Source organism: Sceloporus occidentalis, unplaced genomic scaffold (genome assembly GCF_023333645.1).
Source record: "Sceloporus occidentalis isolate IW3139 unplaced genomic scaffold, rSceOcc1.0.p SCAF_121, whole genome shotgun sequence".
Lineage (NCBI taxonomy): Eukaryota > Metazoa > Chordata > Lepidosauria > Squamata > Phrynosomatidae > Sceloporus > Sceloporus occidentalis.
This window is the reverse complement of record NW_028317101.1, coordinates 1,332,284-1,358,753: the sequence shown is the minus strand read 5'-3', so window position 1 is coordinate 1,358,753 and position 26,470 is coordinate 1,332,284. Positions and strand designations below refer to the sequence as shown.

Sequence of the window (26,470 nt, the reverse complement as noted above, 5' to 3'; positions counted from 1 at the left end):
ATACGAGTACTCGGCCTTACGGACAGTAAGGAAGAGAGCCAACTAAAATAGTACTTGTGTAGAGTTAAATACTATGTACTCCTAGACAGTGTCTGGTCTCTGCATCTCTTTAAAGTACGAGCATTAAGACCCAACATATTAGCTCTGTTGAAGGTGCGATAGCAAGTAGGCCGAATGCAGAGTAAGGGATCTTGGCAAATTAACCTCAAAACCTTTTTAATTGTGAAATATAAATAGCGTATCATTTTCTTACCCAATAGAGCAGCAATACCCCAATATACTGAATCATACTGTAAATAGCCATGTATTTGAAAACACAGAAGGAGGTAACAAGAGCAGCTCTTCCTTCCCTGAAAGAAATTACAATAAGGTTAGCATTAACAGATCCAGAGTAAATATTTAGGGATACAGATTTGTAAAATATAAAGGGGAATAAAGGTGAGGGGGTTAAGCACATATATATATATATATATATATATATATATATATATATATGCACAAGCATGCACTTTGAGAAAGAGGTCTATTATAATAAATTGAAGAAATATGATTATAACATGAAAATAGGTATTGTCCGTTATCTGAAGATAGACAGATAGATAGAGGCTTTGCTTTTTTTAAGGATCCAAGTGTCATGAAAGCTTAAGTGTATATTCTAAATTAGTGGAGTATAGATGAAGCGCTTAACGGACGTGCTGCTGAATCACTGGGGATAAACCCCACAGTTACCCCAAAAGAAATGTTAACATAAAAATTATTTATGACAGCGCCCAACAAAATTGTGAAAATTAAAAAATGTTTGCAGCGTGATCGGAATCAATTTTCTCCGAAAAGATCAAAAGCAGATACCAGGAGGTTAGGCGAATGTAAGCTACCAGATTCTTGTTTGATATTAAAAAGATACGTTTACACCTCTTAACTTCCTGGTATCTGCCTTTGATCTTTTCGGAGAAAATGCATTCCATTCACGCTGTCAGGGACACCTGAAGGCTACGTTTTAAAGAAACGAATTACGAAAGGGCTAGGCAGTCCCCTGTATAGTGTAAGAGTCTCTCCTATTCTTTTTTGATATACTACACCATATGGTTCTTTTGTTTTGTCCATTTTATGTCTTTCAAGTGCCTAGGACCCTTATAAACACATACAATCTGTTAGACGTGTTTTGGGAAGTATAATCTTGATATAACCTGGTAATTTTCACAATTTTGTTAGGCGCTGACCCAAATTATTTTTGTGTTATATTCATAAAGTATACATTCACATATAGCCTCCACAATTCATTTTAGCCAGTCCTACATAATAGTATAGTATTGGATAATGAAGAGTGTAACTCACTTTATCAGCTGTGGGACACATTCGATGTTTGGAGTATTTGATGTGAAGGGTGAAGCTACAGATGCCTCTTGTTCAGATAATGAAATTCCAACATGAGCCATTTTCAGAGCCTAAAAGCAGACGATAAAAGGATAATGAATCGCTTTTTCATTATTCATGTCAACGATTACCTCCCCAAAAAAATAAAAAATAAATAAAGGGTCACACTACATGTTTAGTACTTACTCCACAATCATTGGCTCCATCACCACACATGCCAACATAGTAACTTAAGGAAAAGAAATAAAAAAAAAAAATCACACACAGAATAGAGGAAAACCTGGTGTGGGTATCATCAAGTTAGGACTAATCAATAAAATACTATTAACACTTCAGCTCTAGCTTAATAGTTAGTAGAGGACTGGCAAAGGGATATGGTGTTTTTGCGATTGTGTGCTGGGTGGGATATATATATGTGTTCCTGTGCTTTTGGACACATTTTTTACATTTCAGATTGCATTTTCTAAATTCAGAAGCAGTTAGAGGTCGTAAAGTACTGTATCTAGTTAATAATGACACATAGAATATCTTAGAAAAGCCAGAGGTTAAATACATAGAACCTACCCTAATTTTTGGAATTCTTCCACAAGACTTGATTTTTCCCCTGGGGACATTCGAGCAAAAATAGTTCCATTTATCAATATCTGCAAAGGGTTAAAAGAAGGAAGATTTCACATTTGATTTCAAAATCCAGTAACAAATTCCTTACAAGAAACGACATGTTGAAATACTACCAAGTTGAACATCCTACCAAGATTAGGTATGTCTAAGCGATTTAAAAAAAAAATAATATATCTCTTTTTCACACCAAAGAATGAAATGCAAATACCTTCTGCAGCAAATGGTTAAAATGTCGCAATATTACTTTGTAAGAAGCCCCAGTCATGGCAAAATGGAAAGGAGGCTTTTTATTTCTGGTTGTGGATTCATCCTCTATGTTAAGGAAAACATCCTAAAATTATATTACAGTACAAAACATTACACAGCATATAAGAATAAAATCAAACGCGTGGCATATATAGAAATATTTATTTTAAACATTTTGCTGCCGGAAAAGAAATGTATTAACCATGGCAGGAGAAAACATTATTGCCCTCCTAAAAAGCTTCAGCAAGCTATATAAAATAAAATAATTATATACCTAATTGTACATTTAATTTGAATGTACCCCATTATATCACTAATCATTATTATTTATAATTTTATATAGCAGCTAATTATAATTAATTTTAATCTGTACAGCTGTACAATTAGTAGACCGGACAGAACAAGCAGTATATAACAATTTGATTTACAGAAACAAGAGTGGGGAGGGCCCTGCTCAAAAGAGCTTACAATCTAAAGGGAGTTAGAGTGCATTACACAAGAGATAAAATGCCACTAATAGGGATGGACCAGCCATGCCAGTATAAGTATCGTGGGAGAGGCATTGGGACAGGTGAGCTAAAGGATTATGGCAGGAAACATGTTAATGCGCAAGTTCATAGGTGTCCTTAAAGAATTGAGGCTTTAGGCATTTTTTTGAAGCAGGACCGAAAGGCAGAAGGAAAGATAGATAGGCTGGGCGAGGGCGTTGCAGAGGATAGGGGCAGCCCTTTGAGAAATCGTGTAAGAGTGCATGAGAGCTGTAAATCAGAGGAGAGGACAGATGGAGATTATTGGATGAGCGGAGAGACCGGTTAGGAGTGCTCTTAAAGAGTAGTGAAAAGATGTAAGTAGGGGAAGCCCTATGAAGGGCTTTGAAAGTAAGAGTCAGGAGCTTGAAATGAATCCTGAAGCGCACAGGGTTGCTATATCCCTATGGGAGCGACTATGACAAAAAACTGTCATTGTCTTTAATTCTTTATATTTTTCATTTGTTAACACTTGTTTAAATCTGTATCCTTATGCTTAGTGCTCCTATTTTTACATATTATAAGGAAATTGTCACAATCTGTGATTCTTAATTGAGATTGTACAAGTGCATATTAAAGTTTTATTGTGTCCAATGAAGGCTGTGTTGGAATTATGTCTCAATTGGTAAAACTCTTGAAAATGCATACATTAGTGGAAATCAGTACAAAGCTCCTATAATGGTGCCTACCGTAATCTCAGAATATTTTTGTTTGCCTCCTTGAAGCAGAGTCCACGTGATAGATGCCAAGTTGGACTCACTGGGTTCTTGAGCTTCAATAAAAACAACATTACTCCCTTCTGATATCATTCCAGAGTTTTTAGCAACAGTCACAGCTGTCTGAAGATTATCACCTGCTCGACATAAATTCAAATTTACAACGTAAACATGATTGCCATGTTATTCTCACACAAATAACATTCACAGGTTCAACATGAATGAAACCACCCTTCAAACCCTCACAATAATATACGTTTACTAAGGAAAAGGTAATTTAGAATCAAGACACTTTGAATCCAGCATAAAACGTAGGCATTTTCAATAATTATTAATCTTAACTACCTGTGATCATGACCGTTCTGATTTTAGAACCGTCGAGCTCTCTTAACACAGGTCTAGTTTCTAGCTTCACTCTGTTTTCCATCACTAGGAGTCCAAGAAAACTAAGGTTGGATTCTACCTCCTCCCTTATAACAAGGAAAAAATGTAAATCAGGGATGAATTTATGAAACAGTGCAAGATTCTGTGTATTACTCATATGTTTTAAGAAAGGAAAAAGTATATATAGATGAGGAGAAAGGAGAGAACTTTGGGACAGGAAGTTCACTGTGAAATCGCCACTGTGAGCCACACCTCATCCATCCATGAACTACAGTATCTCCAAATCAATTACAATGTCCGCCACAGAAAAAAAAGAAAGAAAAGCTACAGGTAGTTTTGATGAAAGTACGAAGCTATACTAAAAGCTATGATGATGATGGCTCTCCATTAAACCTCCACCCTACATTATGTGTACGCCTTTTGTAAAGTCTCTGCACTTGGACTAGTGGGCTGGGAGGTAAAGTCCCAGTGTTCTTTTATACAGATAAGGTTGGTGGATAAACTATGGTCCTAGGGTCCCAATGTAATTGGGTGATCAGTTCTTAGATGGTTTTACAAACTTAGTTTAACCCATCCCATTGTGAGCTTACAGTGTGTGTTTAAGGGGCTGACAATTCGTATACACATGTTTTTTGTGGCGATGATGTCAGTGTAGACAATACATAGAGTTTGCATGATGTCTACATGAGTCATTGGATAACCCAAGTTTGGTTACGAACAGCAGCTCTGCTTTGCCCAGCAGAGACTGGCCATCTTTTTAACTTGGTAATGTTGTGATGACCCAGTGTTCAGGCTGCAGAATTATTTTAGTTAAAGGTCTCTTGAAGCATATTTCAGAGAGTCCTTCTAGGATCTTTGTTAAGGTAATTGTTTACATTACTAATTCATTATTCTTTCCTGCCTTTTCATGACATTTTACACGGGATATATTCTTGCTCTTACCTCTTTAAAATGGATAGATTAAAATGCTCTTTTGCGTCCATGATCTTATAAGCCAGTCCAATAACTCTAAACCCCTGCTTTGTATAATGTTCAAGCTCATCTGAAAAGTTGATGGGAACTGTTTGAAAGAGATGAAAAGGCGTAACATCAACATAAGTACAAACAATTCATTAATAGGCGTCTGTCCAGTCAATATTGTAACCTGATACAAGTGTAACCATGTTGGAATGAAATCAAGGAGAAGGTAGAGCAGAGCGTAATTATTAGGAAGGAAAAAGAAAAGGGCTTGGAAAGATTGGATGCCGGGAAGACGGAGATAGCATGAATAGGCACACATTGGCAGAACAATAAAATACAGTAAGGGTAAAAATCGCAAAATAGCCCAAGATCTAAATGTTTGATGTGAAATACACTAGTAGGGAGTGAAATATCAATATCTAGGGAAAAAGAACATGATTTGATCAAAATAAAAATGTGACTTTTACGTAATTAATACAAATCAAACAAAACTACCTCTAAAGTCACAATAGTCCATTAATACAATAAATTACAAAATGAATTTATTTAAATCATGATGAAGAAAAAAAATCCAAAACTGGAAAAAAAATCTCTTGCTACAAAGTTACCACCATCATAGTGTTAAGACATTATAAAATGTATAAACCAGTGAACTTTCTAGTCGGGAGTAGTTTATTTTTTGTGTTCCCCCTTATAAGTTATTTGGCGATTGATGTTCCTCTCGGCCTTTGTTTTAATGTTTTATTCCATTTGATTAATTTAGTGATTTATTGCATGAACTGACTTATGACTCTAGGTGTTTTATTTTATTTTAGTTAATAAAATGTTTTAATTTAGGTGAAATCACATTATTTTCTGTTGGATATTAAAATCCCATCGCTGCTTTAGTTACATTACTGATGTAGTTACACATTTGTAAGTACTTATATTAATATATATATATTCTATAATTATGGTATAATTAGTCATAGCTAGGACAGTCTTAGTAAGTATGAGAATAATGAAAGAAGTTAGCCACTGGATCATTAATGGATATTCTGGGATTACTGCAGCAGGCATATATTATTGTAATTTCTATATCCAGTTGAATATACGGACCAGATTACCTCTAACAAAAGAGTAATTCTGGTTTTCCCAGAACCTTTATAATATCTATTTTTATACTGTGTTGGTTTTTATGAAAATATTGTCTAAGGAAAACTAAAGTCGCACAGTTAACTAGTGGCCTTAAATACCTTTGCAACAAATGGAATGTTAAGGAAATATTTGAACACAAATAATGGTTAATAAATAAAATGACAGACTAATGGACATCCTTGAAGACTCGTAATAGAAACTTAATGTTATCCTGCAGGCACGTGGCCCAAACTATTCTTGGGTTTTAAAACAATTCATCCAAAACTGCAGATATTTTAGCTCACTCAACCAGAAACCATGAATAATCCAACAAAACAAAAGCCTAAAACGTTTACAAATAAGAAAGCACATGCATAAAATCAATATTTTTTAATGAACCCTGATGCCACTTATAAAAATACCTGACCTATATACCAGCAGAAGACTGTGTGCTAAATATACCCAACATATCACCTCATTTCTTTAGTGAATAGGTTTAACTGATCCTTATGAAAAGCATGGTAAATCCCTGGTTTTCTGTAAACTATAGAAACGCAGAATTTCAAGGCACATAAGAACTGTTCAACCCATCTACTCTCCTGATGAAAAAAAAACGCAGACCTTAACAAGCCTTGGTTTTGTCTGATATTCTAAAAAGCTTTATTCCTACATCATGCGTGATTAAGTTCGCTCGCTTTCTGACTTCCTACCACTTCTGCTGGGAGGCTGTTTAACGTAAAGTAAATATAAGTACCAACACAAAAAGAAAAACAGCCAGTCTCCATTTGGCACAGCCCCTGTTGTAAATAGTAGATTTCAATGCAAGTAGGATTTATTTAAAAAAAAAAAATTTTTTTTTGGGGGGGGGTATTCTAATACATACATTTATTGCATTCTCATAGTAAAAAGCAAGTAAAAAAACTGAAAAAACTAAAATTATTTAATTGTAAAGATAAATATTTAGGGGTTAAACGTAATAATTATACTAAAAATACAACATTACAAAAAATTACAAATTTCCACAAATATGACACCCCTGTTGAACAGCTGGTGCATCTGCTTTTGTGGAGTACAACATAGGCCCTCATTATTTATGTTGAGGGTCTTGGGAGCTATAGTTCACAAAAAATAATGGGTCCATGTTTCTAATCCAAAACCGTATTTATATGCACATGCGAATATATTCCAAACACATATTCATATGCACATGCTAAGCAATATAAATATTGTTGTCATATTTCCAGGATCTCCACTGGTTATGGTTTTTTGATGACTAGTGTGTATGACCATGTATGTATTTCCATATCAAAGCATTTGTGAAACAGAACCTGTATCAGGTATGCAAAATGAAGCAACCATCTCCGGTGCTCCCTTCATGTAGACAGCATATTCATCCCCATTGAGAACTTGTGTGATGACGGACATGCGCTGTAACCCAGAGGAGAATGGGAACTGCTGTAGGACAACTATGCCTTCAACATCCGCCTGTGGAGGAAAAAGTGGTTTTAGGAATAGAAATTGATCATTATCAACAGTGACAGACCTCTGGGATTATGTAATCTACAAAGGAAAGTGTTAAAGAGTTACCAAAAAAGAAAAGTCTCATTACATTTGGAACAGTTAGCATTGCAAACAGAGCTCATTGCAAGTAGCATAATAGACATATAATACCTCCCATTTTCTTTTTCATAGTGTTCTCCATTTAGTTTACTCTATTGTATTGTGTTGTGTTTTTTTTTAGTTTGTTTTATTTTTTGCAAACATCTGGCACTTGTAATTTAAGAGAACTGTGGAGCCTACCATGACAGGTTCCCATGTATGATTACGGTATTAAAGAAATGAAAAAAAAAGGAAATAATGCCGCTTTAGAACATTTAGCACTTAAAACCACAAAGTAGTAATAAAGCTTATACATGTAATTTGCCTTACATTGCCTGCACTTGGACCAGGTTTCACAGTCATTGATTGCATAGACTCCTCTGTATTATCCTCCTGACACTGAGCTATTACCTGGTTAAACAAAGCCAAGAACCGTACTTAAAGTATATTTGGTTAATTAAAGAACGCAAAAAACGATCAACAATAAGCAACGCAATATTATTGAGGAGCTAAGAATGCACAATACAAAGTAAGAAAATTAATATACACAATGTGTAGATCTACAGCATATATTTAAGGCATACACATTACTGTAAAATGTAGGGTTTTTGTAATGTGGCATATAAAAATATCCACTGTATAATAATCTAACATTTTACCGCAGTTTAGAATGTGTTTATAGTTAAATCATACAGTTTACATTTACAAATCTAGATAGTGTCCCTTTAAACTATTACAAGATCATGTGAATTAAGGTAATATGTACCTACGGCCGCCATATATATATATATATATATATATATATATATATATATATATATATATATATTATTTTTTTTGTTTTTTTTTTTGTTTTTAAAGGACTAGAATACAAGTATTTTTTTTTTATTATTTATTTAAAGAGTAATAATAGGGGACACTAAACAACATACTATTTATTAGAATGTTTAGTGTTTTACACTGTGCTGTGACATTTGAACACTTTTACATCCGGTTAACTGTGATTTACCATAAATAGACAGCCTCCTGCAAGCTTTCTTGACACTATAACCATGTATGTATCTTTAACTAGGAATGCTCTATGTTTGACCCGGAGTCTCCAGGTCAAGAGCTGCTCTCTCCCATGTTACTCTTCTCTTCCTCCAAGGCTGAAGAGTGGTGTTTAGCCATGTCTGCTCCCCACCTAATTCTCTTCCCCCTCCCCACTCAGTAAATGGTACACTACTTGGCCTCAGAGTATGTACCCCGTTTTGGATCTAAACAGCTGTGTCTGGTTAACAGGGTAATAATGTGTGAAAGCAGTACTCACTTATGTGTGGTTTAACTACGTAGCATATCAATGCAAAGGTGTTCCAAAGTCACCAAATGCAGATGTATGCTACTACCTCTGGTTTACAATGTTCAACATCTGGGCAGTGGAATGTCCTTAGGTGAAGCTCATTTTCTGCCCGGATGGCCCTGCCCCATGGCTAGTCCCACTGCTAAGACAGGGTGCTTGGGGCAACTCCCAGGCTTTAATTAATGAGCATTAATAAGCTGTGGTGACATGGGTAGGCGAATAACCTCCCATTTTAGGGTCACTGGTTGTAATCCATAGACTCAGGAACTCCATTTATCATCTTGTGTAATGTTACACTCACTAGGAAATCGAGAACTTGTATACAATATAAAATATTAGATTTGCAGTGAGCAGAACTAAATCTTTAGTAAATAAGGCCAGTGGCCAATTTTACCCAGCCAGTACATTCAAACATTTTCAGGTCCAGTGGATCTCCTTGTACTTTCCCATCCAGTACAATCAGTGAGTGGCAGGATGCAAGGGCTCCAAACAGAGGCCCCCAAGGGAGGGTTGAGTCTTCAGACATGGGGATTATGTTCTGAAACCTGAACGTAACAAAAAAATTGCAATTTTAAAGGTTATAAATCACTAAGTCTCTAGGTGAGTTGACCTACATAAAGCATAGTGAATTTGACAAGATGTAACAAATAACCCCGCCATAATGAAAGCCTCATTTGGAAGATTTTTCCCCATTTAGAAAATAGCAGCATAAGCCTGCAGTTTTAAAAGCAGTGGTATACTTGTCATTTAGAAATGCATGTCTTCTTGTCAAAACATGAAAAATGATGTCCTGTTTCAGCTTGTAGATCTGTTCTAGAATTATTATATTCTTTGATGTGTAACATGCATGCATGAAAGCCTATTTCAGTATATGAAACTAACTGAATAGATTCATAATACATTCGGTTTTCAAACATATATGAAATACCTTTCCAACTTTATAGACACTAGGGATAAAGAAACATCCTATCACCACTTTCGTTCAAGTATGCGTTGTTCTCCTACGCTTAATCCTTTTTATCTCATACCCTTAATTAATGAAAAAGTGTATCATTTTATAACTACTCTAATTGCTTTATAGGACTTAATATGACCTATGGTGGCATTGCCATTATTACCATTAGGGAGGCATTACCCCTGCTACCCGACACCAATCATAACACAGCAGCATTCACAAAAAAAAGTAGTCTAATTAGGCTGAGTGGTGTTTTTAAAACTCTTAAGAACCACAGCTTAATGAGAAGTCCAAAATATACATTTTTGTGATGATAATCTGCAAAAACGACATACTGCTGCTTGATAATATTATTCAGCGGGGAGATATGGTAATGACGGCTTCTGCGCAAATATAATAATAGAAGGATGTCTTTAGCACCCGCACAAGAAGAAAAAAACCCACAAATATATTAAGAAATATTCATGTAAAGCTGTAAACCCATGTTGTTTGCATTTTAAAGGATGTGGTATGTTATTAATATTTTAATAGCACATTCACCTAAGTTGAGCTAAAAAAAAATGTGGCGTTACACATTTCATTCTGGTGTTGTGTTCAATATGAGTAAAAAAATAATTCAAGGAGATTTCACCATCAGCCTAGGAAAGGGTTCTTCACAGTAAGAACAATAAGAATATGGAACTCTCTGCCTAAGGCTGTTGTATTATCTAACTCTGTTGATGTTTTTAAGAAAGGTCTGGATGCTTTTCTGGTTAAGCATAACATAAAGGGCTACAACTGCTAAAAGGACAGTCATATTAGAAAGTTGATCCAGGGATTCCACTATGAAATCAAGAAGGATTTATTTTTCCCTGTTTTAATGGCATAATTGGTAATTGCCCCAAGTAGGGGCTTTGTTTGCCTTCTTTTGGATCAACTTTAGAACTAGGTATGTGTGAAAGGTTGAACTTGATGGACTGAAGTTATTTCTTAACCTACTATACTATGCAATTCAAATGGATGTATTCACTAACCCAGGAGTTTTGCAAATCAACTCCTTATCATCACTATACATTATGAAAAAAACAGTATTTATCAGATATATGTGTGTTCAACAGGCTCGGACTATCCATCAGACCAAATGGCACCTCCCATGTACCTTTTGTGCCACTCAGGTGGCATTGTTTTAATAACTTACTGGTATCCGTTGGAAGGGACTATTCCCCAAAGATCCATCCCATCTTCTGTCAAAGTTCCAGTCTAAAATAAAAACAAAAATGCCAAAGATGAATGAACATAAATAAATGTATAGAATTAGAATGACTAATTTTAATAATTATAAATATATTTAAAAAAAAATCTTATTTACAGTTACCAAATTATACACAACATAATCTTAAATAATTTGCTGTTGACAATGAAAATCTAGTTGACCAATACTTTCGTATGCTGTGTACTTCTTCTTAATCTACTAACAATAGGATACATCTTTTCTTACCTTATCAAAGCAGAAGAGGTTTAGTGCCCCACAAAGGTTGATCCTCTGGGGGCTGATACAAAAGATGCCAGCTTTCTCAAGCCGTTTCTGGGCATAAATGATTCCAGCTGTAAGAGCAGCTGGGAGCGCTGGGGGAACCGCAATAGTAATCACATCCAGGGCCTTTTTCACCACTTCCCCAGCTGGAGTCTATATCAACAGAATAAGACAAGTATGTGTGATAGATCAACTAAAATATACATTTAGATAAAGAATATCACTTAAATAAAATAAAAAAATAAAAAGACCAACAGGTCAAAGGCTATGTGCAAAATGAATGCATTTATTTCTATGTTGACCTAAGATTTGCTTTTTTATCATTTTTTTTTTTTTTTACTTTTTAAGAATAAGATAAGGGCGTTTCTAATTATTGAAAAAAAAAAATCAAACTTTCCATTATCAACAGCGTTTCTGTAAGATAGACATTTGGTCACCTTTTGCCAGGAAACCATAAACCAGATAATTATTAAAACCACTGTATTTTATAATCTTAAGATGAATAACCATAAACAAGTCTGCATACCCCAGCTAGAGAAAACACACAAACTGCAAAGATCATCCCAATGAGGGCCAGTCCAATGAGGCAACAAAGAAATATCAAGGCATCTCTATACATCTTGTAGTTCACTGGTTTGGGGAAGAGAATGGACCGTACCAGATCCCCTTTGGCCGTATTAAAACCTGACAGTAAAAGAAGAATGTTAATAGTGTATTATCTGACTCATCACATTTACCTATGTCATTCTTAAATAGTCCTATCTACAAGTAGACTACCAGACATCAAGTTTTACAGAAGGTACTAAAGGTACTAAATTATATCCTTAAAGCAATTTGGGGCCCAGGGATTTTGTTTTCCCTTTTGATTACACGTTACCACTTTACCAGAGTTGACCTACAGATAGGCTTAAGCTCTTGGGGATATCCAGTGCCTGAACTACATACCTTGACTTGTTGGTCTTTGGTATAAAAAAAAAACTCCACTCTTTATCATCCTTTTGAAGAGGGGATTCATAAAATGATGTGCTTAATCCTGCTTTTGGTGCCCTATTGTAGAGGAGCTTAAACGTGGCTGTGACTAGCTAGGCCTTGGCGATATAAAACACCAATGTATAGATGTACTTTGCTAATCACTCGGTTGATATCCACATCTGGAAAGCAAGTTACACTGATGTGCATGAGCTTTTGTTTTAAAAAAATAAACCTTATCAAGAAAACAGATGAATCTGCTGTTTATATAAACATTTTTCATATTTTTTCCATAAAACATGTAGTGTTAAGCCTAGTAACACATGTACAGCTTTACATGAATAACAGAGCTGGCACCTTTAAAGTAACTGTCCTAAAGTACAAGTAAATTGGTGTATCAAATTTTTTACCAACACTTTAAATTGTTCTCACCTGTTCTCATTACAACAGCCTTCAACGGGTTTCGATCAGAAGCCTTTGTCTGGATGACTTGTGTTCCACAGAAGAGAATGTGCCTTTTGTAATCATGTGCGCTGTGAACTTTCCATGGCTCAGTATTATCAGTCTTAGGCAAAGGAGTCTTGGTGACTGGAATACTTTCACCTGATCAGAGTGATATCACATATCAAGTTCATTTATTTGGTGAACCAAATGAATAACACAGTGTGTACAATAGTACAGGTGATTATTTCTTTAAGATAACAGTTCCAACTGGCCCATAAACAACTGCCCACTTTAGGTGGCCCATCAGCAAGGCCTATCTGACATATGGTAGATAAAATACATTTTATAAATGCAATTTATATCCATATACTGTTTAGTTAATACATAGCAGGACCAGAGAGGGTTTGTTTTTTTACCTACTACTTGTGGGCTACTTGTTTCCCTATACATGAAACATTATTTGTATTTAAAAATAGCGACAGGTGTATATTTCCACCTTGGCCAAACTGCCATATAACAGATGTCTCCCCCCACAGATGACTTGCTTCTTTTAGGCAAACCTCTAAGACAAATACTTTGGTTTTTACATTTGGCCATACTTCACACCTGCCCAGAGATGATGTTCATTGTAATTTGCATTAAGAGGATCAGAATGGTCAGGTCCATGAACATGCAAACTAAATACTAATGCACTGATGTGCACGTACCTCGGATATTGTAGAAAAGGGAATAGTAAAACAAAATGCACAAGCAACTAAGACCGAAAAAAAATAATTCCACAACAAACGCAGTACCTGTAAGCATGCTTTCATTCACAATGCACATGCCACTGATAAGCAACGCATCACATGGCAGTATTGTGTTTCTTTTTATAACAAGAATGTCGCCAGGAGCCAGGTGTCGGGATTCCTGCTCAACAATACCTTTAGGGAACACAAAATGGGAAGAAAATAGTTATTGTTCGTTGATATGCTAAAAAGCCAACAATGGGCCAACTGTCTCAATTCAAATGGCTGTTCCTTAAAAGTCATACCAGCTTCTGTGGTGTACTTCCATAAGAACTCTCCACAGTCTTGTTAAGCCCTACCTATTTCAACGATATTATATGTTGGTCTCCAACAGGCTAGTATGTCAATTGGGTTTATTCACTAAACGGAGCATTGACAGGAGAGTTTGCAGGGCAGTGGGGGCTCAGCTCCTTCACCTTATTGTGTATTCTTTGAACTAGCCTCCTTACACATTGAACCATGCATTATACGGGGCCAGATGAGCCCTTTACACTGGAAAAAACTTGCTAGTGTTGGCCCGGAATAATGAAGGGATACCGCAAAATCCATAACTCTCCAGAAAACCCAAGTGGGCAAAAGGGAGATGCACCTAGAACATGTGAACTCTACCCATTGCCAATGTGCCACTTGGGAGCCTGAACAAGTATGGTTTATCACAAACACTGCATCGAGTTCACTAAACCGTCCTTTTTTGTGGGGAAAAAAGTGATGCAGCTGTGTCTTTACCTTGAAGTCATCAAACCGCAAAGACTGGGTGAAAAGCAATAATCATAAAAGGTATTAGGACCAATTGTCATCTATGTTGTCCCAACAACAAATTGGCACAAAACTGCTAAAAAAAATGATTAATATCATGTAAAGTTATTTCTCACATTAAAAAATCAGGTCTGCTTTGCTTAAAAGGGACATTCCAGTCATTTTGCACTTTAATATGACAGCTGAAAGGTCCCGTTTGAAAATGCATGAAGGTATTCCGCAGAACACATCTCCTTGCACCAGTAGGGTTCAGTGCAGGCTCTGCAAATGCTGTGGATTCAGAACAGCACCCACTGAAAGTAGCTTATTGGTGGCAATTATCAGACCCCTGCGTAGAAGGGCAGCTGTTGCTATTGAGTTTAAAGCTTCATTTCTTTTTAAAGAATGTACGGTATATTAAAAGTACTCACACAGTACTTCAATATAAGTTATTTTTAGTGGGGATGTCAGGGACCGTAAACGTTATCTTTAAACAAATGATGGTAATTCAAATGAATCCATGTTTTTTCTGTTCCCAGAAGGAAACATATACAATATTGGTGTTATCAAATTGTAGTTTTTCATTAATATAGCAAGATAGTAATAAATATAAAGAGAGAGGAATTTATTTTTATTTTTTTTGGGGGGGGGGGGGGTCAGCTCGACTCACCTGTTTCTTTTCCATAAACTGAAACCATGATGTTATTGTGAGATTCAACTAGTCTGTGAAGTTTAACTGATTGCTGTAAATTGGGGAAGCAATTTTATGTAGAGAGTTAGAAGCACGCTGAACACTGTAAGCAGCATATTACAGAATCAGGAAGCATTTTGTGGGGAAATAAAGCTAATTACACATCTTATGAACTCAACATTTCGACAAATCTCAGTACCTAAATAAATGCGTTTCTGGAAATTTGCAAATAAAAGCGATGGGCCACATTATCAAGCGATTAATTCCGGACTCTCAAATAGCAAATCTTTTTTTCATTATAGCAGTAGTATTTTCTTGTATTGAGGTTGTAAAATTATAATTGGATTGTGCTCTAATGAATTCAGCCTGTCCATAAAAGACACATAACATGGAACCAAATATACAGTTATATATATATAATACGTTCTAAACACACACATACATATATAACGTTGAGAACATACTTAATTGCCGATTATGATTTGGGCTTCAATAAGGACAAAGACTAGCTTTATAGCATCAAGGTATCAATAAGCATGATGATGATAGTTTAAAGATGTATAACTAAAGACAACAGATGAACATAAGGCTAAAAAGATGTAAAATACAGAGGGGGCCATTGCCAAAAATCCCAGTATAATAATCTAAAATGAAAGTGGGGAGGGGATCCCACAATGAAAACATTTTAGAGCAATAGTAAAAATTAGCATTGATTTAATAGAATAATAATACGAGTAAGAGACACAGGAAGAATATAAACAATCGGAGCAGATCTATTTATCCACCCTAGTTAATCTCCTATTGAGGTTGGAGTGTTGACCAGAACTATGAGCATTGGGCAGAATAGGCTTGGTTAATGCAAGCATGACATGAGATTAAGGGAAGGGCTGGATGAAAAACACAATTTGTCCTAAAAACTCAGTTTCCCTGCCCATTTTGTTCGAAGAGGAGTTCATTTTTTGGGTCAGATCCAATTTAGAGTATCCCCTGTCATTGATTTGTAACCTTATATCAGAAGAGTGACTGCCTTGGGACTTTAGTAACAACATTCAACGCCAGAACAGATTATAGAATTTGTATTTATCCTTATCAAAGTGCTTCCTCATTCAAACTACATGACTCAAGTTCTAATAGCAGACTAGTATGCCCTGCAAAGTGTTGAGTGCTACCTGATGCTTCCCCAATGCACATACAACATACATTTTTAAATTATCTATTGTTTGTATCGTTCAATAGCAAATCACAAACTGCGAACCTCAACAGAAAGCCAGGCTTCACGTTAGCACGTTTTCTCATTAGATATAGAACAAAAAAAATTGCATGAGGTAGGTTAAAGAACTAGGTGACCTCCAGGAACAAGGACCCCTGGGCTAAGCCAAGATGGGATTTATCTTAGGCAACAAGTCTTTATGAGTTATTTTGCCACCACCTTACTAACGGTATAATGGCTGATAATGTATTTTTATACATTATTGTTGAAAATGTATTGAGTTAAACTTAAAAACGTACCATTCTTAATGTATAGACAGACAAAGCTATACAAATTAATGACATAATTATGATTGCCACGGAATATTCAATGTATTCTTCTGCAAACCAAAGACATACACTGAAGAGCTGGAAAACGTAGAAGGGGTTTAGGACCTAAAGAAAAGAAAAGAAAAAAAAGTTCGGATTCTTCATATCAAACTTAATGTGTGCTACAAAAATAACACCAAGAGCTAAATTTTTTATTGTGGAAAGTTCCATTTACATTCATTGTACATAGATTTTTTTTAAAAAAAAAAGTTTATATTATACATACACATATAGTTTGAGTACTTTTCTTCCAATATATAATGGACAGGATTGGAAAACGTTTCATAGGAAACCTAAAATAATATCACCATAGCATATAGATTGTTGAAACTGTAAAATATGCTCAATAACATGTTTTTATAATACAGAGTAATCTTACTTCTTTAAACAATAACTTCCAGATTGGAGGAATTCCAACATCAATGATATTAGTTCCACAGATAAGTCTCCTGGAAGAATACATTTTGGGAGAGTTAATGAGCTACCTTTGTTTATTTTGGATTATTTTAGCATATATTATACATACATACATTACATTTTGACAAAACGCCAGCTCATCATTAATATTTAACAATTTTCCCTCAGGCACACTTACCTAAAATCCTGTTCTTCTCTTGTAAAACCAGAACCAAAGTTTTCATGTATAGATTTACACGTATAGCGATCTTCTAGGATTCTGCAATAAAAACAAAATAAATAAAGTAGAGCTGACCATTGAAAATCATCTTGCCAGTGAAAAGGAACTTTATTTCATTATTTGCATCAAGTGTTGATTAATGTTTCAATTTTGTTTCAAAATAATTTGAAGAGCTCAGTGACTTTAAATGTAGATGCAACAAATCAGTTCTTCCCTGTTACATCTGCCCAGGCACAGCCGGCAATACCTATAGGCAAGGTCCACAGTACATAGTGTATACAATGGGGCGATATGCCATAATTATACCAAAGAAACAATAGCTAGACATGAAATGTATTTTCCATCAATGTTTTTGCTCCTGTGATGCACCCCCTTTTGTCGGCGTGCGAATGAGCCGACACTAATTTTTCTGGCAAAGGGTAATAAGGGTTGTTTTCTACAAGAGCTCGAATCATCTGACTTTTTAGTTTTGGTTTCTGTATGTAGAGTTTCACAGGTAAAGTGGGAACACCTTTACAATTACAATATCTGTTTCCTGCATGTAAGTGCCATAAGGACTGGGCTGGTGATGATGTAGAAGCCCTGGCATTTTCAGGCCAGCAGCCACCAACGGCTACTGTAGCTACACACAGTCTTCGTTTTGATGCTCAAGTAGTGTGCAGCTGGGCATATCTAGCACGTAATCTGTTGGGGTATGTGGCACAGTCTGTTGGGGTATGTATCTCTGGCATTTTTCCGGTGTGCCAGATGGCCAATTGGATACTGCCAGCTATACTGACATCTAAAAAATACAGTTAAACACTTGGCCAACTATACATCTCATGAATGGTTGACACTGAAGGTTTATTTATAGCTGTGGTTGAATCCAACATCTCTCAATGCTGTTTGTGAAGCAGTTTAAGCCAGCAGCAAGCCGACTTAAACACCACCTCCACAATCACCACTCAACAAGACAAGTCTGGGGTTTGGCTTGGGTCATGCTGCGCCAGTGGCCACTTACTCACTCTTAAATTTTATAGAATAATAGTAAAAAATAAATAATTCACACACATAACTTAAGCATGAGATACTTACCCAGCTTTTGAGAATTGTTTTGTATAGTCATCCCAAATGTACCGTATCTTCTGCACTTGTATATATCGAGCCTAAGTAACAAGAAAAGGGTTTGTGATACAAAATGTAAATAGTAATTGGAATCAACAGAATTATACAAAAGGAAAATTAATTCAGTAACCAAGGTTCCCCCAGAATAAATAAAATAATTTTATACAGTGTGTCATAGTGGATAATAACACCCACTACACATCAAACAAATTCCATATCATGTTAAAGCACAAAAAAAAAATTGTACAATGAAAGAATTCTGTTTAGTGTAATGGGAACAAAATAGGAAATGTGCAGAGAAAGAACAGGTCACAGTTACAGACAATATAGTTTTTGGGGTGGTAGTGTCTGTGCCATGTTTAAAATGCATATAAAAGGGTGTAACTAAGTGTCCTGAAGCATTAGGCAGTAATCTACCTGGGGATTCCAGAATATACCTTGTGCATGTTGTGCAATAAAACTCTAACTATTCAACTGTCACATATATGGCACTGTAAGGAGTTCACGACTATGAAACAGGGCAATATCTAGAGTATCATATACCGGTAGATGATCAGAGACAGATATATATCGGTCTCACAGTCATCATGGTAAGCAGTGTAATGACAAATCATTCTTGCCTTCATCTATTCTTGTAAACAGCTTGAACTACCTTAACCTTTACAGTGCTAGGGGTATACAGAGAGCTAATTGTAATTCCACCAAATTGCAATCCAGGTGCTCTTCTATAAGGACGAAAAGAGGAGAAAAATCTTGTTCAAGGCCGAATTTTTTTTGTAATCCACTGCGTAATTCCAATCATTCCTCCAGTTTTATTTTCTCATTTCGAAGTACCGTACTGGCTTGAATCTAGGCCGGGGTGCGGCCTATATTCGGGGTCTAGCACCCGACGCCCGGGACAAGTAGTCCCGGGCGCCGGGCAGGCAGCGGGGTTAGGATACAGATCCCCCGCAGCGGTGCAGGGGACCTGCATCCTACTCTCTGATACGCTCTGACAGCCTCCCCTGCCAGCACTTCCCACGGGGGGAGTGCCAGCACGGGAGGTTGTCTAAGGGCATGGCGCAGACGTTCACCGGCAGCGGCGATGAGCGCAAATAGCCTCCGCTGCCGGCACGTCTGCACCATGTGCTTTAACAATCTCCCTTTCCCGGGAATTCCCGCGGGGGAAGTGCTGGCAGGGGAGGCTGTCTGGGCACATCTGAGAGTAGGATACAGGTCCCCTGCACCGCTGCGGGGGATCTGTATCTTAACCCCGCTGCCTGCCCGGCGCCCGGGACTACATGTCCCGGGCGTCGGGTGTTAGACCCCGAATATAGGCCGCACCCCCACTTTAAAGACTTAAAGTGGGGGGGAAAAGTGCGGTGGAAGTGCCGGCACTGGAAGTTGAACAGGTGTTATGTGTAGATGTCCCCCGCCGGCCCCGCAAGACCCCGTGGAGTCTGCACCGGTAAGTCTGGTGGGGGGGGACATCTTGGGGACAGAGTGGCAGCATATCTCGGGGGGGAGAGTGGCAGCATATCTTGGGGGGGGTAGAGTGGAAGCATATCTCTGGGGGGTACATCTTTGTGGCAGCATATCTCGGGGGGGGCAGAAACTTTTTTCATTAAAAAAGCACCTAACTTTTAGGGTGCGGCCTATATCCGAGCCAATACGGTATATCCATACAGGTGTTTCTGACCCTCTTGCCCTTGCCATGTTAAATGTATCAAACTTTGTTCTTCCATGACATTGTATTGGCTTCTAAAGTGCTTAGTTGGAGATCTGGCAAATTATACCAACAAAAGTGTTTTTTTGCAAGAAAACAATGACAATTATAGAATATGTCTACAAACAATAATAAATGTATTACCATATTGATAGTATCTAAAGTATCTAGAACTAAAGGTATTCCATTTTTTGAAGAATAAACAAAATTATCTAGAGTATCAACATTGTAAGTACAGCTTAAGTTAATAAGACTTTATTAAATGATAAAATATTATTAAATGACACATACTGTAGCTTCATGAATAGTCGTTCTACAAGAATAGAAATTCTAATTGTGTTTGAGAACAGTGTTCTAAATGTAAAGCCTAGGGACAGATCACCGTCCCAACTAATCTCTGTGTAAAAACTCTACAAAGCCATGAAAGATAAGTAAAATTCTAGATTTTAAAGCAGAGATGATCCACTGACTAAGTGCTTAGGTAGCAAAGCACACACAAAAGAGGAGTGCTATATAGGTGACAGCATACCGTGCTTCCATGTAAAAGCATTTACTTACATGAAGTTGTGGCTTTTTCACAGCTCTGTTAATGACTGAATCTATATCTTTAGTGACCGAGGCATAGGACCTGTACTTTGTCTCTGATAACTGGATCCACAGTACCTTCTTCCAGGTATGCTCTTTAAATTGATCCTACAAAAGATAAAATTAATTGCAGCATCAATCTTAAAAAATAAAAAAAATAAAAAAAAAGTGTCTCATAATTGTTTGCTTCTGTAAAATGGCCAAGTTTCTTCGTAAGCTTATTTTCCTTCTGTAAGGCCATGTAAACAAGGTTCTTATTCTTCTAAATACATTAAGCAAACAAATGACGGGAGCAGAAATAGGTGAGACAGGTTTGTTTCAAAATGAAAGATGAACGTGTTTTGCCATTTATGTCTTTTAAATGTTCCCGATACCAGAGAAATACTACATTTCAATCAATGTACTTCTAGGTACGGTACTTTTGTGAGCCCCATGACTCCCTACAACATCTGCACCATAGGACAATTGTAATTTGCAGTCCCTTTTTTGTGTGTGTATTAGAAAACACTTTTTTGTTTTAAGTACAAAAACTCAAAAGATAATTGCAAAATGTCTAACTTGTTGGCTTTACAGGTTTCACAAGTAAGACAAGTTCTTAAACTTTTAGGTTCTTAAAATTTATGTATAGACCGATTGTACAATGCAATTTACATAAATTAGACATACCTGGAACAAAATGTACAAATAAAAAGAAAACAATGTACTAATCATTTTCAATAAATTGGGAGGTAAAAAAAAAAGGTCAGCTCTATGGACTATATGGTTTATTTAATATTGAACTTGGTGCTGTCTGCTGTAAAACTTCAAACAGTACTTCATCCTTGGCTGTGTTTTATGTTTAGATTATCATCATGCCTATCCTATGCTTAAAATCTCCCACTGTCTTCGGCTTTCATTGTTCCTTATATCAGGTTTACGCCAGACCTGAACAAAATAATGTTACTTACCGTACTTCTGAGCAGTACAACATTGGCATCTTCCAAGGAACATGGAACACAGTTAGCACACACATGCCATTCTGGCTTCCAGTATAGTATAAGCCAGAAGAAACCAAGAGAGAAAACATATCCAAGAAAGCACAAGATTTCTTTGCATCGGTGCCTCCTGAATCCAAATATGTCCTATAAACCAAATAATAGGCAAGTTGAGTACAGTAATATACAATACATTTCAGAGCTGCACTTGAGCCTATATGGGTTTTTTCAAGGGCCTTGTTAAACTTAGCTTCGAGTTTGGATTTAAAACACTTTGTAATTGCTAATCACGAATAAAACAGTAAAAAGACGGGTATGGAGTACTTGACTTGTATTGGAAATGACAGAGTAAATTGCAGTGGCTGTGCAGGAGTTTTAGGCAAGGTTATCCAGGGCTAAGTAGGGCGGTGCATCAAGAGGTTACTGCAGAGACATTACAGCACATATTAACATTATTTTTTTGCTTAAGACAGATAATCTAAGAAAATGCAGATATAAAAAAACATGGCATCTTTCTAAGCATTGTGGTAAATACAATTTTCCTATCTTAAAGAAAACAAATGAACAATACATGTATGGGAATGAAACTGAGCAAATAGTGTTATTTATAATAAAAAAAAAATTGAGAACCTGAATTAGAGCAACATAATTTATCGAGTTTTGCATTGTGCAACTGTTACAAGTATCACTTACATGCCCAAACCTTGCTGTCAAAAATAGTATAGTTGACAAATTAGGACAAAAAAAGCATTTAATATTTAGATTTGACAATGACATATATACGCATGGTTGTAAAAACATTTCAAGCACCTATAAAGATATATGTCCATAGTTTATGTTGGAGTTTGATCAACACATGTGGCTGTATGGTAGCAATTCTTTTTATGTGGAGAGCTTGAATGATATTGGTGGGTATGTTTAAAACATACTGTCATAATATCTCGCAGATCTCTAACTTACACCATTTTGTATCTACATAAACTGAAACTTGAGGAAAATTAAACCAGAGAGAAGTGGAAACAGTAGGAAAAGCGATAAGAACAGAACAAGATGAGAGCTCTATAGTTGTACGAATGCGGAAAACAACTTTCGTGGTGATCTTAGTGTCAGACACGTCTCCCAAAAAGCCTGAGCATTTTGTCTCACAATTTGGCCGTTATTTTTTCCATCATGAACACCTTGGGGGTGGGCTGCACTCTGATTGAGAAGGGGCTGGAGATCAGATGGAACACATATTGCCACATAGGGGCAATCCTTGCACAAGTGCACCAAATGGAGATAGAAACGTAGAAAGCAACGGCAGAGAAGACCCATTCAGCCCTTCTAGTATACCCAACAGATAGTCCATCTTCTTCCTTCCAGAACATAAAAAATATCTATGTGGGGTATGTGTGTAATCAGGGAAGTTGTTGAACATAAATTTGGTCATTGTTCATCAGGGCACCTAATGTGTAGAGGAAATTAGCAAAAAAAGATTTTTTTATTTTCTACATACCAGCACTCTCGATTATTTTTAGCATGCTTCTATGGTCAAAAGGATATACAATTTGTGTTGTTACATCAAACAAGGAAAAGAGGAATCTTAGTTCAACCCACATATGGAAAAAAATGTACAGATGGATTTGTATTTAAGTCATTAGAAATTAGATTATCTGTATGGTCACCTGTTTGTTTTTGGTCACAAACACACCTTGAAATATGAACACAGTTCCCCAATGGTCCTTTTTGGATTTTAATTATTATTTTTGCAATATAACCAATTCCACTTGTTTCCTAAACCTTCAGACATTTTTAAGCCAGAATACAGTTGAATATAGTATTTAACATTCCCTCAAACGCTTAAATTAAAAACGCTCATCTGTCACGTAGATTTATTTTTTTACAGGCAAGGTAGAGACCACAGGAAAGCATACATGGGGGTCACGCAAAAACGGTTTAAGATGCTATTCATTAATTGAGCTCTCTTGCATATTGGACAAAAAAAATTAAAAAAAATAGACCTTTCATCTTATTCTTTTATTTCAGTCTTTCCACAACCACATACCACTAAACACAAGAATTAAGCATCCCCTGAAAAAAAATATGAATAACGAAAAATATTACTTAATTGTTTTTTTTAAAAGGTTTTGGGTATTCCATAAACTGACTATTATAATGGAAAAAATGTTTACACACAGAATTGGCTACATTACATAATAATACAGTTTGACAACTATAAACCTACAGATATAGTCATAGTTAAAAAGCGGAATCAGCTAAATATTTAAGAACTTTAATTAAAAGCTTAAATGCATGTCTGGCTACCTAACGACGGCTAATCTGTCTTGTTAACCTTCTCAAAGAATAAGCTATATTTTCTAAAAGATCATTATACTGTTCTTTTGTACCTGGTGTGTTCGGATAGAAATATTGTCATGAAGCAGGAAAACCATAAGATCTCGGAATGTATAGTCCAAGGCTGGTTCAGGGATTGGGGAGAAAGACTGCACATATGCATGTATATGTTTTAGAGAGAGAATGTATGTATACCATGGAGGCTGCTTTAGAACTTCCCAATAATTTTTTTTTAAGGAGTTTGCCCCCCCCCACCACCCCTGCTTCCTACATCTGTGAATATTGCCACATTTGTCCCTGAGAAAATAGGATCTATAGCTATTAGTGATACTTTTCAGACTGCTAGCGTATTCAGAGAGTAAAAGGTAGACTCTCACAAACTTCAAGGTCCTACATCTGAAGATCTCTGAAGTCTCGAAAGCTTATGTTCGGAAATATTATTGTGAAAATTCCTGCTACAGACGTTTCTTAAGAAGCTTTGATATAATCCAGACCACCCAGGGTTCTAATTATTAGCAAATAATAATAACAGATACAGTAAATGTACTTTTGCACAATACAATACGTATGTTTAGTTTTAAACATACTCTCCAATTTTAATCTGCTTGCTCACCACTTATTACAGAGTATTTTGATTCATTTTAAAAATGACCTTTTTGTGTGTTACGGTATACACTGAAGTGGGTATTTCATGGAGCCCTGCGTGAAGTCAAATATATGTGGAAGAGTGGGGTAGGTTATAAAGGTTTTTTTGGGGGGTCTACTAAGCCATAATTACATCAGTTTATTAAAAAAAAAAAAAATAAGTGGAGGCTAGGCCGGAATATGTTGCTGAACACGGCAAAAAATATCCGTGAAACCCAAACAGCATATAATTGTGCAATAAGATGTAGTACCGCTAATGTATAAATACATTATACATAAAAAATTACTAAATTATCATCTATATTGCATCTGTGACTGATAATTTATACATGATGTTTAAAAGCTAGCAATTTTCTTCATACATATTAATCCGTATGCACAATTAAGGTGTTCTGTAACCTGAGTGATTAACATATTTTTAACCATCCAGAATATTATTGAGCAATCCTAAGAGAATGCGGGTGGTTTATTGGAACATTTAAGGCCATGTGTGTGCAGTCTATTCTTTGCCAGGGGAGCTTCATTCTTCTAAAAGTTCTAGAACAGGTCTAATCTGTTTGCAGAAGGTAAATAGGTACTCAAGTTTGCACCAACACTAGAATTGCTTCATAAAAAAGATTTTTATTTTGCTGCCTAATGAAAAAAAATGCACTTCAAAGACTGAAAAGAAAAGTCTTAAGCCCAGAAATGTGGTTGCTATAGCAATGGATAATAGGTTTAAATGCTTACTAAATAAATACCAATTGTTTTCATGCAACCAAGAAACAGTTGGTATTAAGTCAAACGTGGGAAGACTGGGGGTCATATTTATGATGAGCAACAATGGGCCAAAAATGATAAACATGAAGCGCTCCTCAAAAGCAACCATCGTACCACTTTTCACAAGATCTGCTCTTTAAGTTTTGGCTTCATTTGCCTTCTTGTATAGATAAGATATGCTGCATAGAGTTGGAGATATCAAGACCCAAGCCAGAAGACTACAACTTTATGCACTAAAGCCAGCAGTTGCAGACAAGTTGCAGTTGCAGAGATTTTAGGTTTCAACTTGTCGATTTCATTACATATGGCAAGAAAGGCTGACGTCGACCTTTTGATACATGGTTAAATAATTGAGATGACTTTTAGCAAGTCTTAACCAGGCTCTCCTTGCAGAAGCTGCACATTCATAATGTCAAATAAGTGAGGGAAAACTGAAACTCTCAGAAAAACGTCAGTTTTAGTGAATACACCCCCAAGGTAAATATTAGAATACATTTATCTGAAACTAGTTAAAAACAACATCTACCGCATTCTTTTAACTCTGATCTGTTCATCTAGAAGTAATACATTTTGGAATGACAGACAAGTAGGAACTACATACACAAATAAAACCTATAAAAACTATAGCTGAAAGGCAGCATTTACAATTAATAGGTGTCAGGTTTTAAATGGTCAAAGTGGCAACTTCACCATCTGGCAAAATGGGTGTGCAGCCACATATCATTTAGCCGCCACTGTCCTTAAAGTCCCAGTGCTGCCTTTCTCCTGTAGTCTGTCCCTGGATTTCACCCTTTATTATACAGGGCCATCCATGCGCTTCATGCAACAGAAGCTCACCATGCTTGGTCTTTCAAAATGTGCAAACTCTCCCTTTAGTGAGCAGACCCAAAAGGATGGCTCAAAACTTCATACTTTGGAATCCCAAACTAGGTGCTATTATAGCATGCTAAAATTCTAAACTCATTTTTCATAACAAATGATGTTAATACATTCTACTGTTTGACTTCATCTTGGAGGAGAGCAAAATACAAAGCAATATCTTTCCATACAAGACCAACACTGAAATTGTTTAAAATGTATTGAGATTTTTGGATAGTTTAGCCACTTACCATCTCATTTTCCTCTCCTTTATTGAGCAGGGCACGGTGTCCTTCCCTATATGTTTCACCCAT

The 26,470-nt window shown here is 36.3% G+C and overlaps 1 protein-coding gene across 1 annotated transcript in view; it reads right to left on the bottom strand.

Moving 5' to 3' along the window:
• The window catches only part of ATP13A4 (ATPase 13A4), a 32,190-nt gene extending 5,720 nt beyond the window's left edge, over positions 1-26,470 (bottom strand). The window contains exons 1-24 of the mRNA XM_089498475.1: positions 26,408-26,470; positions 21,534-21,707; positions 20,560-20,694; positions 18,267-18,337; positions 17,151-17,231; positions 16,935-17,004; positions 16,487-16,621; positions 14,957-15,029; positions 13,558-13,686; positions 12,752-12,922; positions 11,877-12,034; positions 11,315-11,503; positions 11,015-11,076; positions 9,277-9,427; positions 7,874-7,954; positions 7,273-7,429; positions 4,811-4,928; positions 3,830-3,954; positions 3,458-3,621; positions 2,204-2,326; positions 1,939-2,018; positions 1,561-1,603; positions 1,336-1,445; positions 254-350 (exon numbers count right to left, since the gene is read on the bottom strand). Of these exons, the coding sequence (XP_089354601.1) occupies positions 254-350; positions 1,336-1,445; positions 1,561-1,603; positions 1,939-2,018; positions 2,204-2,326; positions 3,458-3,621; positions 3,830-3,954; positions 4,811-4,928; positions 7,273-7,429; positions 7,874-7,954; positions 9,277-9,427; positions 11,015-11,076; positions 11,315-11,503; positions 11,877-12,034; positions 12,752-12,922; positions 13,558-13,686; positions 14,957-15,029; positions 16,487-16,621; positions 16,935-17,004; positions 17,151-17,231; positions 18,267-18,337; positions 20,560-20,694; positions 21,534-21,707; positions 26,408-26,470 (2,760 nt within the window). The remainder of the gene's footprint in view (positions 1-253; positions 351-1,335; positions 1,446-1,560; positions 1,604-1,938; positions 2,019-2,203; positions 2,327-3,457; positions 3,622-3,829; positions 3,955-4,810; positions 4,929-7,272; positions 7,430-7,873; positions 7,955-9,276; positions 9,428-11,014; positions 11,077-11,314; positions 11,504-11,876; positions 12,035-12,751; positions 12,923-13,557; positions 13,687-14,956; positions 15,030-16,486; positions 16,622-16,934; positions 17,005-17,150; positions 17,232-18,266; positions 18,338-20,559; positions 20,695-21,533; positions 21,708-26,407) is intronic.